Source organism: Sylvia atricapilla, chromosome Z (assembly GCF_009819655.1).
Source record: "Sylvia atricapilla isolate bSylAtr1 chromosome Z, bSylAtr1.pri, whole genome shotgun sequence".
NCBI classification, from domain to species: Eukaryota; Metazoa; Chordata; class Aves; order Passeriformes; family Sylviidae; genus Sylvia; species Sylvia atricapilla.
This window is the reverse complement of record NC_089174.1, coordinates 75,661,164-75,674,305: the sequence shown is the minus strand read 5'-3', so window position 1 is coordinate 75,674,305 and position 13,142 is coordinate 75,661,164. Positions and strand designations below refer to the sequence as shown.

Here is a 13,142-nt window from a genome sequence, read left to right as displayed (position 1 = left end):
CTATAGTGCAGACAGAATTGTTCGAAAAAGAAAAAAAATCCAAATTGTAAAGTAGCTGCTTACTTGGGTTTGGGATGTTTGGTTTTCATGGTTAGGTTTTTTTTTCCCTTTCCACATGTATACGTTTTATTTGGAAATTGGAAAACTGGGAGTACTTGGCTAGCATATTGTTGCAGACAGAATAGTTGTCATGAAAAGATCCTCTGTAAATTCTTGTAAATGGCAAGTCATGGATTTTGCTCTCCAGGCAGCTACATGGTTACAAGTTTCTGTGCTCCCTGTGTGCTCTGGGCCTTGTGCTACTCTCAAAGACAACTATAAGCAACAAAACAATTTTTTGCAGTCTGCTGATCCAAGTAAGCATTCATCTAATGGAATTAACTGCTTATCATGCACAGGGAATTTTAAAAATCAAGTCCCTTGTTGGTTTGTTAGAGATTTTTTTTTCCTGGTCTCTGGATAGTTACAGTTTTACAGTTGCTGGGCTAACCGCATCTTAGTGTTTCAGAATTTCTACTTTTCTGCTGGGACACTAAGGAGAATATGTTGCATTTTGTGCTTCTGCCATGGAAGCTAGTTCTTATACCAAAGGCAGCATATAAATGAAATAAAGATTGAAATAGGGAGAATAGGATAAAATAAAATATTTTTTGGGAGACAGTTCGGTTTTAGGTATCCAAATTCCTAGTGAGATTTAGGAAAGACTTTTGATTGCTTTGTCAAAAGGCCTGGATGACCTCCCAAGAGGCAAATGCATAGCTTTTTTATTTCAGTTTTAAATGTAATTTGAACTTTGTTATCTTGGAGAGTAAAAGGCAATTAATTGGACAGCTTATTGGTAAACTAACAATTTCTTCTTATGCTGGTTGTGTGGGAACACATTCTTAGTTACCCTTCAGAGCTGCTGTTCTTCAGACTTTGATTCTGTGAACAACTGCTGCCTAAAGCTGAGGCATAGTGTAAGCCCAGTTATTTCATGAGTATACTATCCATCATGATTATCATTACCATTAAAATCACATATGTGCATCATATTTGTAGGAGCATTGTTATAAACTTACGGTTTTACGTAGGGTAATATTTTGATCTGTATTTTTGTATGAAATGTGTGCAAATGTTTGTCTTTTCTTTATAGGCTCCTGTTAAGATAGCAGTAATTTTCAAGCAGCTGAGAGTTCTTATTGAGTCTGTTTTGAAGAAGAAGCTTGAAAATCCCAAAATGTCACTAGAAGGTAACTTACTGCTGGCATTACTGTTTGTTAAGTGGACCTTGTAGCAAATCATTAGTACACTGAAGCTTCACACTGTAGCATGTGTGACATGAAAGTCTCAGTGAGGTGTCCAGAAGGTCATTACTAACCCTGTATATATTGTGTGGCTCACCGCAGATGTACAAAGATCTGCACAGCTTTTAAAGAGCCCTGGTAGCAACATTCAAGGTAGTGGTAGTAATGGTGAAGCACGCATCACAAAATAGAATTGAGTTTGTGTGGAGAATCCTATGCATGGATGACTTACAGGTTGTCTCAAAATCTAGGTTAACCAATGGCATGTTTACTCCCAAAAGTGAGGGATAGCAGAGCACAATTTAAAATTTGGACACTGGATATTCAGGAGCATATTGTAGGTGGAGAAGAAAGGGAGTTCCTGTATGCTGATGTATCTGCAGTTAACCCATGACTTTTCCAGTCTCTTTTGTGGAATATTGAAATGGTCTTTGACATTTCAGTGAATAATTTTATCATGATGTACTATGTACATACCGTTTGTCCTTTCGTTTGTCAAATAGTAACCACTTGTTTTGCTTTTGATTCTGGCATAACCTAAAACATTAAAATTTTAAGCTGCTGAGAGCTAGACTTCTCTTAAAATTTTTGGTGTTTCAGGAATCAATTTTTAAGCCTGCTCTTTTTCACACACTGTGTTTTTTTTTTCTTCTCTTTTCTAGATGACAAGGTCTTATACATCATCAAAGAGCTGATAAAAACAGAAAACAGTAACTAAAATTGGAAATCAGTAATGAATTGGAGCTTCAGTAGTTGCAGGGGAAATTACCACACTGCAACATTAATTGGAAGTATTTAAATTCTTAGTGTGGCTGATACCTGCCACCATGGGGATAGACCATATTACTTTGCATAGGATTAGCCTTTCTCTTCATCAGTTTAAAGATGAACATTGAATATGTTTAGCCTTTACAGTATATTTGGTGCCATTTGTCTTGACTGTATGAATGATAACTGCAAGGAGTTTCTTTTCAAAAGAGAAATGGCTGTGAACAATTCCTCTTTTTTAGCTTAATGTGCTTATCATACCATCTGTACAGTGTGGACTGATGATTGAAAATTCAGTCCTGGTTCTCAGCTGAGAAGAATTCCATGTGCACAAACAGAAGACAAATGTTTCTCATATGGGTTTCCTAAGTGATGGTCTTTTTTCTTTGGAGCTATTAATTTACACTATCTACAGAGAAGTCTTAATTTTTCTGTATGATTTATATTGAGAAGATGCTCTATAAGGATCGATAAGATGATAGTATGGACTGCTGTGAACGAGTGCTCAGTGAAACATGTACTGACTCAGCTTGTCCCAAACCAAGGATGTGCCTCTTCTCACAGTTGTTCCTGTTCATCCTGATTCTTGCAACCCTGCAACTATAGTATATTTTGCTGTCTCTTTTTTATATGTTAAGTTTTGCATAGTTTTGCAAGCCCCCTTCAAGAGATGATCATGTGGTTTTTCTCCCCTGTCATTGATCAAAATTCATATTGACCCTCTTTATAGGAAATACCAGAGAAGCCCCTAGTGGAAACGTCCATGTGGCAGTTCTCTCCTACCCTAGTTGCATACAATCACTAGATGTCTATGTGATCCTTTGTTTCTTGTTTCTTTAATACTGAATAATTCTAACTGAGTAGCTTAATGAATCAGATGTTCTCACATTCCACCTATCCACACTATTTCTAATTATGAAGTGCAATTTTAGATAGCGAACTCAGCTTTCAAGAATAAGGAATAGATTGGTGGGGAGGATTTGCTTTTAAACAGCTGGAGTCAAATAGGAACTGTCTTTACAGACAGAAGCACAGTATAGATGCCAACTATTTTTTAGTCTGAAAAAAAAAAGGATTTTATACAGTCGAGGTTAATCACGTACAGAAAGGGCACTGAGGAAACTGAGTGCATAAGAAGGCAAGATATATGGATCCTATCCAGTTACTTTATCACAAAGGAACTGGTATTGCTGTCTAGCTTGTGCCCATTAGCTTGCACTCAGTTTGGAAGAGGAAAGCCTGTTTGCTAACAGCTTTGAAGGAACAGCAATCACATCTGTTGTTTGGTTTTTTTGGGTTTTGTTTTTGGTTTTTTTTTTTATGCATTACAATAATCTAGTGGATGTCTTGATTTCATAGGAGACAGGAAGTCACTTTTGGGGTTTTTTACAAAACCATTTTAGGCAGGGAAGCATTTGAATGGGAAGTTTTGATCTTAGACCTTAAGACCTCAACTTTGTCTTCAGTATTGCCACACTAAAATCAAAACTTGCAAGTTATATTAATAGGAGATATAAACTAAATCTATACCCCAAACAAATTTCCAAACAGGGGTTTTGTTTTAGTTGAGACATTTTATTTGTATCCTTTGGAAACACAAATTAAAAAAAACAGCTCAGTAATTCAGTAACTAGCAGGCTCCTCTTTCTTTTGGGTATGAATTTTGCAAATGAGTTGTTGGTCTTAAATTGTTAGATTCCAGGGAAAGTGTGAATTGTGTTTGGGTTTTTCTCTCTTATTCGACTTTGATAAGAGGTTTTTCTCCATTTATAGGTGGTAATGTTGAAATTCAGAGTTATTATTTGTGTTTCTCTAGCATGCTCTGCTTTGTAATCTCTTAAATAAATAAATGAATTAAGGGGATATATTGTAAAAACTGGGAAATTGCATGATCTTCTGTGTGAGCAAGAGTTTTCTGCAAAACAGATTAAGGAGGTCACACTGTGGTGTACAGATAAGCACAGTTATCTTAAAAACAGTACAAAAAACAGATATTATGCTGGCTTTCTGCTTCTGCAGTATACATGAGCAGCTTTTGTGCCTGTACTCTTTTGGGTGGATGAACTTTATCTTTTGGTCTATTTATTAAATAAAGACTTCTCTTAGCACCTTTGTGTTACTTTTTCAAAGCATTTGTCATACACAAGACCACTCAGTATCCCTGGATCTTGGTCACCATAATCTCAGCTGTAGTGTGCAATGTGTTCTTTTTTTAAAGGCAGCATGTTCTTCTGGTCAGTGTCCTCAGCTTGAAGAGGAATTCCTGCTCCTGCCGTTCACGTCAAAGAATTCTCACCCCCTCCCCTCTTTTTCTTCTGTGTCATGGGCTTTGAAGCTCTTGTTTCCCACTGCCATATTTCCCAGTGCTTAGCCCTGAAGAGGTTTTCTTTCTTCAGGTCTTCCCCCATCTACAGCACACTATAAATGTATGGTTGGAGTGCAGGTTTAATTTTCCTGCATTCAGTTGTTTAAAAGAGTGCTCTATTACATAAACAGTCTATAGATGGAAGTGTAACTGAGACCCATATTACCCTGTAAGCATTCCTGGTTATCTCTCTTCGTGTATTTGTACTGTTTCTAGTGACTTTGAACTGAAAGTGTTACTTGGGGAGAGTGATACCTGTTAAAGCTTTCGAGGTTCCGAGTTGAACTGCTAGGAGCTGGAGAGATGCAGCAGCTTCAGCTGGCTGCGTTCGTGTGTTTGTAGCGCTGCTGCCTCGTTTGCTCTCCCTGCTGTGCGAGGGCGAGGAGGCCGTGGTGGGGAGGCCACAGTCCAAAGGCGACTCCATCACAGCCTTCTCCCCGAGGGCAAGCGGCAGAGAAGAGAAGACGTTTCGGTGTCTCGGATTTTGTTTTGGAGACGGTGGTCCCGTAAGTGCTCAGACGACCTCCCCGGACGGGCGGGGCGGGGTGCCGGGGAGGCGGGCGGGGACGGCTTTGGCGGCCGCCACGCCGCTCAAATAGCCGGCGCCTCCTCCGGAGCAGAGCTGCCACGGCCGCCCACCCCATGGTGACGGCGGCGAGCGGGCGGCGCGGCGGCACTCCGGAGTGTCGGGGGCCCGGCGGCTCCCCCGGGGGCTGCCCGCGGCGCCCGGCGCGGCGGCGGCGCCTGGGGACGGGGACGGCGGCGGGGGAGAGCGCGCAGGAGCTGCAGGCTTTCCGCGACTACGGGGAGAGCTGGTACCGCTCTCGCAAGGGGCTGGAGAGCCGCTTCCAGCCGCGGGAGCCGCTCGCCCGGCAGCCGCAGGTAGAGGCAGCAGGGCCGGCGGCGGCGGGGGGCGGGCGTGGGACTCCGGGGTCGGCCCCACCTGATCCCCATGGCCGGTGCCGCAGGTGACGGCAGAGGCGCGCTGCAAGCTGGTCAGCTGGCTCATCCCCGTCCACCGGCATTTCGGGCTTTCTTTGGAGGCACTCTGCCTGGCCGTCAACATCCTCGACCGCTTTCTCGCCACTACGCCTGTGGCCGCCGACTGCTTTCAGCTCCTGGGGGTAACAGCGCTGCTCATCGCCTGCAAACAGGTAGGGTAGCCCTGGGGCCCGGCTGCCCCGCCGCCAGGGTCTCTGCATCGCCGTGAGGGGGCCACAGACAGGCTGGGCTCCGCGCCAGCTCCCCCGCGGCAGCGTCCTCACTCCTGTCCGTACTCGCAGGTGGAGGTGCACCCTCCTAGCGTGAAAGAGCTCCTCGCCCTCTGCTGCGATGCCTTCACCCGCCAGCAGCTCCGCAACCTGGAGTGCATCGTTCTGCATCGCCTGGACTTCGACCTGGCGGCGCCCACCGTCAGCTTCTTCCTGGAGCACTTCAGCCAGGTGCGGCTGGAGGCTCGGGGCGCCGACGCGGGGGAGGCGGCGGACGCCCGGAGCCTGGCGGCGGGCGTCGCGGAGCTCAGCCTGGCTGACTATGCCTTCACCAAATACGCGCCCTCTCTCCTGGCCGCCAGCAGCCTGGGGCTGGCGGACCGGCTCCTGCGCCACCGCAGCCCCCTGGACCTGCGAGTCAGCGGCTACCCGGAGGAGCTCCTGCGGGACTGCATGGACCAGCTGCAGCTCCTGGTGTCTCTGAACGGGCGGTCGCTGTCTCTCCTCCTGCCCTCGGAGGTGGCCCAGAAGTGCCCCTGGCTTGGGGATAACCGCTGACAGCACGTGGTGGTGGCGACGGCTCTGGCTCGGAGTTTGTGCTCCGCAGAGTCGGTGCAGTCTGATCCGCTAAGCCTTAGTGTCATCGGAACTTAAAAATTAGATGGCATTTCGCAAATGATGTTATGTATCATGTCATCTGCACTATCCCTTCGCTCTACTTTTTTATGTCCAGCATGTAAATAATTCACTGAATCTCATATACTGTGTTATTTAATTGGAGAGTGGTCCATAAAGATAATGTAAGGACCAACTGAATGTTGAGTAAACTCTTTTCTACTTGTCACCTCTATCTGTTTACTTGCTGGGGGTAGGGGGATGCAGCTGGGAGAGGAAGCACATTGGCACATAACGAATTCACCTCACCAGTTAACTCAATCCCCCACAAAATAAAGATGCCCAATAGTGTCATTCCCTCTGATTCCTATATAACTTGGGTCAAAGTTACAAGATGCTTATACATCTTAAGTTATAAGATACCAATATAACCTGAATCATAACTTTCTATACAGTGTAAGAGCTAGTATATAACTAGTTGCTTAATGCTTAAATAAATGGAAATTCGCCTAGTGAATAGTTTAAAAAATAGACAAGTATAGCTATATTGGGAAGCAGCAGGTTGTACTAATAAGTAATTCACAAAGGTAAAGCAAATTAGCCACAGAAGGAAGGCCTTGGACAGGTTAGATGCGTAAAGAACAAGGAACACCATAACTGTGCAAGCCCCAAAGACAAAGTTGAAAATTCAGATGCGAGAAAGACCTTGAGCCTTCATTTTAGAAGACCCCCAAGACCACCTAAGTTGGGGAAGCAAACACACAGTACAGAAGAACAATTTATGACCATGAGATAACATTCTGTAAATCAGTTCTGGTACATATATGATGATGTGATAATAACATAGTAATATTAAGCAATATTGCTATTACTGTATAAATTACTGTATAAATAATCCTCAGCACTTGGCAACGGTGCATGAGTTAAGTGGAGAAATCCCCTCACCTCCAGTGCCGCAATAAACAAATACCAGTTCTATAGACACCAGTCTACGGGGTTTTATTTCTAGCCATTGGGCATCACCCGTTTCAATCTGCACCCGTTGTCTTGGTCATGACTGGGAGGGAAAAAAAATTAGATGACGTGACATAAATGTAGGAAAACAGAGTGTGGAATTATAGTAACAGCCGGGTTTGTTTGTTTAGTTTTCTAGCAGTCTGTAATCCAGGTGCACTCTCCTGAGTAGGTTGACACATTCAAGGGCAGAAAATAGTCATAGTGTTGTAAAGAATTTAATTTTATTCGTTTGTATCTGTGCACAAAAGTTGTGTTAAAAGACCTCACAAACACCTAGAGCTGCCCAGGGAGGGCTCATCTCTCAGCGCCGGGGGGCCCGGACGCCGGGCGGCGCTCCAGGTCCTGCCTGCCGCCAGGTGTTGAGGCAGAACGAGAAAACCCTGTCCACGCTGCTGTTACGGAAAATGCCTACAAGACCACCACGGGCAAAAGGGGCAGCTCATCCTCCGCCAACCCCGTTGGTGATTTCAGCTGGACTTGGCGTAGCAGCGGGTGGGACCCTCTGCCGGTGCGAGGGTACCCTCTGCCGGTGCGGGGATCGGTACATTCAGGATGCCACGGGCGGGATTTTTTCTCCTACACAACACAACCCCGTCCCCCGTCCCTGGACCCCCGTGACTTTCAGCGCAGACGGCCCCTACCCCTGTAAAGATATTTAACAAACATCATTGTCAAAACCAGCCCAGCCCTCAAGCTGCCTCCCGCGCTGCCCGGCAGAGACCCGCGGGGGTGAGGGCGGCACCGAGGTGCTGGGGGGACGGACGGCCGCGTTCCTCGAGTTTCGCTCCGGGACAGCCCACTCGGCCCGCCCACGCTCCGCGGGCGCGGGGAAGGGTTCCGCGGGCGCGGGAGCCGGCGGCGCGGCCCGTGGCGGCGGCGGGAGGTTTCGGCGCCCCGGAGCAGCGAAGGCGGGCGGCCCCCGCCATGGCCGCGGCCCCCCGCGCCCCAGCTCGCGGGGCGGCGCCGAGCGCGGCGCGAGGCCGAGGGCGCCCGGCGGCACCGGAGCCGGAGCCGGGGCCAGCATGGAGCAGGGCGGCCGCCGCCGCGCGTTCGGCAGCATCTGCCCCAACACGGTCCAGGGCCAGCCCGCCCGCACAGCCAAGAAGCCGGCCCGGCCCGGCAGGGGCACGGCGTGGACGCCCCCGGCCGCCCTGAGCCCCCGAGCTCCCCCGCCCCGTCCGCGCCGCAGCGGCGTCTCGCCGGCCCCCGCCGCGCCCGCCCTCGGTGAGTCAGCCCTCGGCGGACAGCCTTAGCCCCCAGGCGTGTACCCTTCCCCGTTCCTCCTTCTGCGCTCCTCTGGTGTCCCCCACCGTGCTGCCCAGCCCTGCATCTCCTGGCCGTGGCACCTCCACCTTACCCTCCATTGGGTCTCCCGGCCATGACCCCTCTCCATGAGCCCCACTGTATCCCCCCTCTGGCGCTTTTGCACCCTGTTTCCCAACCCTGCATTCCCTGGCCATGCATATCCAAGATGTTCCCCAGCAGTGCTCCTCATTTTGCCGTGCCCCCCTGGCTACATCCGCCCCTGCCTGTGCTACTCACCTCTGTCTCTGACTGTCCCCAGTGCTCAGCACCGTCAACTGGCAGGATTTGGCAGCCTCTGCCCCCATCCTTCCCACCACCCCAGCTGGCCCTGTGACCCTGCAGCAGGTAAACCTACTGTTCAGAACAGCCTAGGCTGCTCTTAGCACCTGGAGGGTTAGCTCTCTCCAGCAGATGGGTGCTATAAGCTCCCCTCTGCGAAATGGGCACAACAAAGGACAGCATCTTGTCCCGTGTGTCAGATGGGTTATGGGCAAGTGGCAAGGGGTTGGTGGCTGGGGGTGCTGGAGCTGTGATAAGGTGCTGAGCACAGGCAGCAGATGTTGTTGAAACAGTATGGGCAGTGGTGTGGGCAGGTCTGAGCCCTGGACCTTGCTCATTGGATCATTTCCTTCACCCCTGACAGGGTCCCTGCTTCCAGGATGGGCCCGAGTTTGATTTCCAGGAATTCAGGGATACTGTCAGTGATTTTATATCTGGCAAGTAGATATTTTTCCTTACCTGAGCCAAATGTACCTGCATGTGGACATCTGCAGTCGTCCTGCATTTGGTCTCTTTTTTTTTTTTTTTTTTTTTTTTTTTTTTTTTTTGCTTTGCTTTTGGAATTTTGGATGCCCACTGACTGCACATTTGTCCCACCATGGGACAGTCTGTGAAGTAGTGCATTACTGCACACCTCCTCAGAGACCTGAGCTGTCACTGAGCTTTCTCCCACAGGAGACAAATTAAATCCAAACAGATTTAGGGTGCACAGCTGTCACAGTAGCGTAAAAGCACTTCAGAACATAGCAGAGGGATGTTTAGAACCAGAACGATATGCTGGGAACAAACATTAATACTTCCATTTAACACTTGTGGCTATTCCTTCCAGATGTATCCACCTTAATGCCACCATCACTGGATTGTACTGACTATGATTTCTCACTTGGTGAGGAGGTGGCTTTTGGCCTCTGCACCCCACAGCTGCAGAGTAGTGTGTTGGTGCAGGTGCCCCCACAGCACGTGTCTTCCCCTGAGCCATGCTGGAGGGACTTGGCAGACCAGCACCAGAAAGCATTGGGAGATGCCCTGGAAGCAAACAGCCAGGTAGAGACCCCAAAGCCCTCCCCAGATTGCTCTGGGTTTGTTCTGTTGCATCCTGCTGGGGCAACTGCAGGGCCCTAGTGTGCAGGGGCCTGGACAGTAGGGATGTCTCAAACACCCCTTTCCCCATTTGTCCTTCACAGCTGCAGGAGACCCTCACACAGAAGCAGGAAGAGCTGGTGACACTGCGAGAGAGCAATGTGCAGCTGAAGGAGCTGGCCAGCCAGGCCAGGCAGCTGGCCGCTGTCCTTGACGTGAGTGCTGCTCAGCAGCTGGCCTGGCTGCCCCACAGCCCGGCTGCGGGACAGGGTGATGTCGGGTGCGGGTGGGAATGGGATGCAGCGTGAAGCACCACGGGGCAGGACAGAGCCTGGGGAAGATATGGAATGGGATTATGCAGTGTGGGGTTGTGGGAGTTGTGTGGTGCAGCGCAGGGTGGTGCGGGGTGGGCAATGTGGATTGGTACGGTGTGGGGTAAAGCAGTGCCGGGTGGAGCAGGGCAGTGGGGGGTCAGCGTGGTACGGTTCGGGGCAGGGCGGTGTGGGATGGAGCAGTGGGGCACAGCGCGGTGCGGAACAAGACGGGCCTGTGCGCTGCACATCTCGGAACTCGCGCTTCTTCTCGCCGGCAGACGCTGATGCTTCCGCAAAGCGCCGACGGGACAGCCCTTCCTCCTCCTCCACTTCATCCTTTACCTCCTTCTCCCGCCTCCACTGCCCCGGCCGGGAGCGGCCTGGAGGATGCGGAGGGCGTGGATGCCATGCTGCGGGCCGTGTCGGAGAAGTGCCGCGCCGCCCTGCGGAGCCTGGGGGGCAGCCCGGGACACAGGTCCGGGGACAGCGCCGGGGGCAGCCCGGGACACAGCCCGGGAGGCAGCCCCACAGCCAAGCGCCCGCGGCCGGGCCCGCGGCTGCACGGCGCCTTCCGCGGGCTGCGCACCGGCCGCAGCGAGGAGCTGGAGGGCGGCGGCAGCCTGCGGGCGGCGCTGGGGGAGGCGGGCTCCATCCGCACCCTGGCCTTCCCGCAGGGAAACGCCTTCACTCTCCGCACCGCCGCCGGCGGGCACCGCTTCCGATGGGTGCCGCGCTGAGAGCCCCGCGGCTCCGGGCACCCGCGTCCCGGGCAGGGCGGAGCGGGGCCCCGTGCAGCGTGAGGATGGCAGCGCTCCCCACCCGACGGCACGCTCCCCGTTTTCTCTGGGAAAAGGGGTATCCACGCCTTCCCCCCCGCTGCCGCAGAAGCGGTGGGACGGAAGCGGCAGAGGTCCCCGAGCCCCAGCGAGAGTCCTGCGCCGCAGCCACGGCCGCCGCAGGCTTCGTGCGCGGTGCTGCTGTGGCTCCTCGGCCGGCAGCTTGCCACCGATAGTTTCCCAATGACTGTAATGAAAGTAGAAATTAAATGAAGATCTGCCCGGTTTTATCCAGAAATTTTTAGTCAGCTGAGCAGACAAGCGCAGCTGACAGGACAGTGGCTGAAGTTGGCCAGTATGAAAGCAGAGTCATCGTCCCTGGTGGTTAAATACGACGCAGCTGCTCCATCGTGGATTTTTACACCCACAACGTTTACAAAGCGCACTTGTATCGTTCATGTGTGCAATTATATGTGTATATTTGTATTCGTTATGGTGATTAAATAGTGCTTAAAATTGCCATTTTATTTGTAGTACAGATTTAATGTAGACTTCATTTTGCATCAGGTATGCATGTTGGTTTTCATTAGAGGAGATAGCAGAAGGCATCTCTGATAGAATAGAAAGTTTTAGAATAAAACCTGCTGCTTTTAACATCCATTGGTACTAACTTAGGTAAAGAGAAAACTAAAGAGTACTGTTAAACTATTCTGAATGGATGCATTTCATTTCACCCACTAGTTTGAAAGCTGGGCCACTAAAAACACTCATGAAACAGCACCTGATATTTTTGTGTTTCTGTGGCATGCAAATGACACAGTGCTCCAACCAGGGTAGAGATTTTCTCCCTGTGAAGTTAATGTTTTCTCAGCATTCATCTTTTCCACTATCACTGATTGGGTCCATGTACATTAACAGCAGTCCAACTGTGACAGGCTTGTGTGATGGTTAAGCTGACAGCACATCATCACCTCAGTGGATTTCCTAGGGGAGTTGAAACTCTGCACATACTGCTGTGTTTTTGGAAAGCAGAGATGTATTCAGAAGAAGAATGGTTGTTGTTGCCAGTTGCCAGCACAATATGTAGTTGTATGGCTGCTAGGAGACTGCAAAAGCTGTCATTGAGTATCTGAGGTCCTTCATGTCTTCAGCACTGGCGTTTTTCTATCAGGATGGTGCTGAAGTCCTTCCTGGGATGTTGCAAGCTCAACCCTGGGTTGACTTAAGAGACATTTACATTTCTGCAGAAGACCTTTGGAATTTTGGCCAAAATCCTATATGAAAGCTCTGATTTGACAGCAGACAGAAGAGAGAAAACCTTCCTGTCTGCACCTAATTCAGCAGAGAATAAGTTGATAACAAAAGATATATTTATTTCATATATTTTATATATGCATATGTACATACATACATATACATACTGCATGTGTATATATATACTGCATGTGTATATATATACACACACATATATACTGTATATATATACAGTTCCTCTCTGTGTGCTTGATAAAATTAAGCACAAAATGTACTGTGTGTACAATTATGTGATGCTCATAAGAATATCAGTTCCTCAGGAACGAAGTAACACAGTAAAAGTGTAGGATGCAGCAATGAAGTAACCACCCTGTTGGATTGTGACTTATTGTGGTTTGAAAACAAACCAAGTGAGAGGCTTTAAGTCAGAAAATACAATTTAATGAGAAGAAAAGGAAAAAAATAAAATAAAATAAATGCAACAATACAAAAAGAAAAACCACTAACAGAGTCAGAATACAACCTGAGCAGGGTGATGGAAGCAGTCCAGGTGAGGTGGTCTTCCTGAAGCAGTGATCCCATGGAAAGGTCTGGTAGCTCCGGTCCTCTGGAAATCCAGTGGATAAGGGCTGCTTCTACTGTCCCAAATCCCAGCTTATATCCAGGTGAGAATGCTTGGCTCTTCCCCATGGGCGGAGCATCTCACAATGGGATGGTGAGTCATATAGAAGGTCTTTGACGGCCCATTAAAGAGAGGTAACTCCCGGAGGGAGTTATCTATGGGTCATGCACAAGGCATTGATGAGCCATTAACTGAAGATGGTGATAGAATACATCCTAAACTACAACCCAGAACAATCCACCCCTTATTC

At 49.2% G+C, this 13,142-nt stretch overlaps 3 protein-coding genes across 5 annotated transcripts in view; all 3 read left to right on the top strand.

Annotated features, from left to right (window-relative positions):
* DHX29 (DExH-box helicase 29) overlaps window positions 1–4,162 on the top strand; it is a 30,026-nt gene extending 25,864 nt beyond the window's left edge. For all 3 annotated transcript variants that reach the window (XM_066339042.1, XM_066339040.1, XM_066339041.1), the window contains 2 exons: window positions 1,136–1,232; window positions 1,949–4,162. In XM_066339042.1, the coding sequence (XP_066195139.1) occupies window positions 1,136–1,232; window positions 1,949–2,004 (153 nt within the window). In that variant the 3' untranslated portion in view covers window positions 2,005–4,162. The remainder of the gene's footprint in view (window positions 1–1,135; window positions 1,233–1,948) is intronic.
* A 560-nt stretch (window positions 4,163–4,722) lies between these two features.
* On the top strand, window positions 4,723–6,762 carry CCNO (cyclin O). The gene is given in 5 exon segments (XM_066338670.1): window positions 4,723–4,852; window positions 4,855–5,009; window positions 5,011–5,301; window positions 5,388–5,573; window positions 5,703–6,762. Coding segments are annotated over 5 exon segments (1,248 nt in total). The 3' UTR covers window positions 6,189–6,762.
* Window positions 6,763–8,284: 1,522 nt separating this feature from the next.
* On the top strand, window positions 8,285–10,977 carry MCIDAS (multiciliate differentiation and DNA synthesis associated cell cycle protein). The gene is made up of 6 exons (XM_066339407.1): window positions 8,285–8,486; window positions 8,827–8,912; window positions 9,211–9,283; window positions 9,676–9,890; window positions 10,031–10,141; window positions 10,519–10,977. The coding sequence occupies exons 1-6, from the start codon at window positions 8,285–8,287 to the stop codon at window positions 10,975–10,977; spliced, it is 1,146 nt and encodes a 381-aa protein (XP_066195504.1).
* Window positions 10,978–13,142: the final 2,165 nt, after the last annotated feature.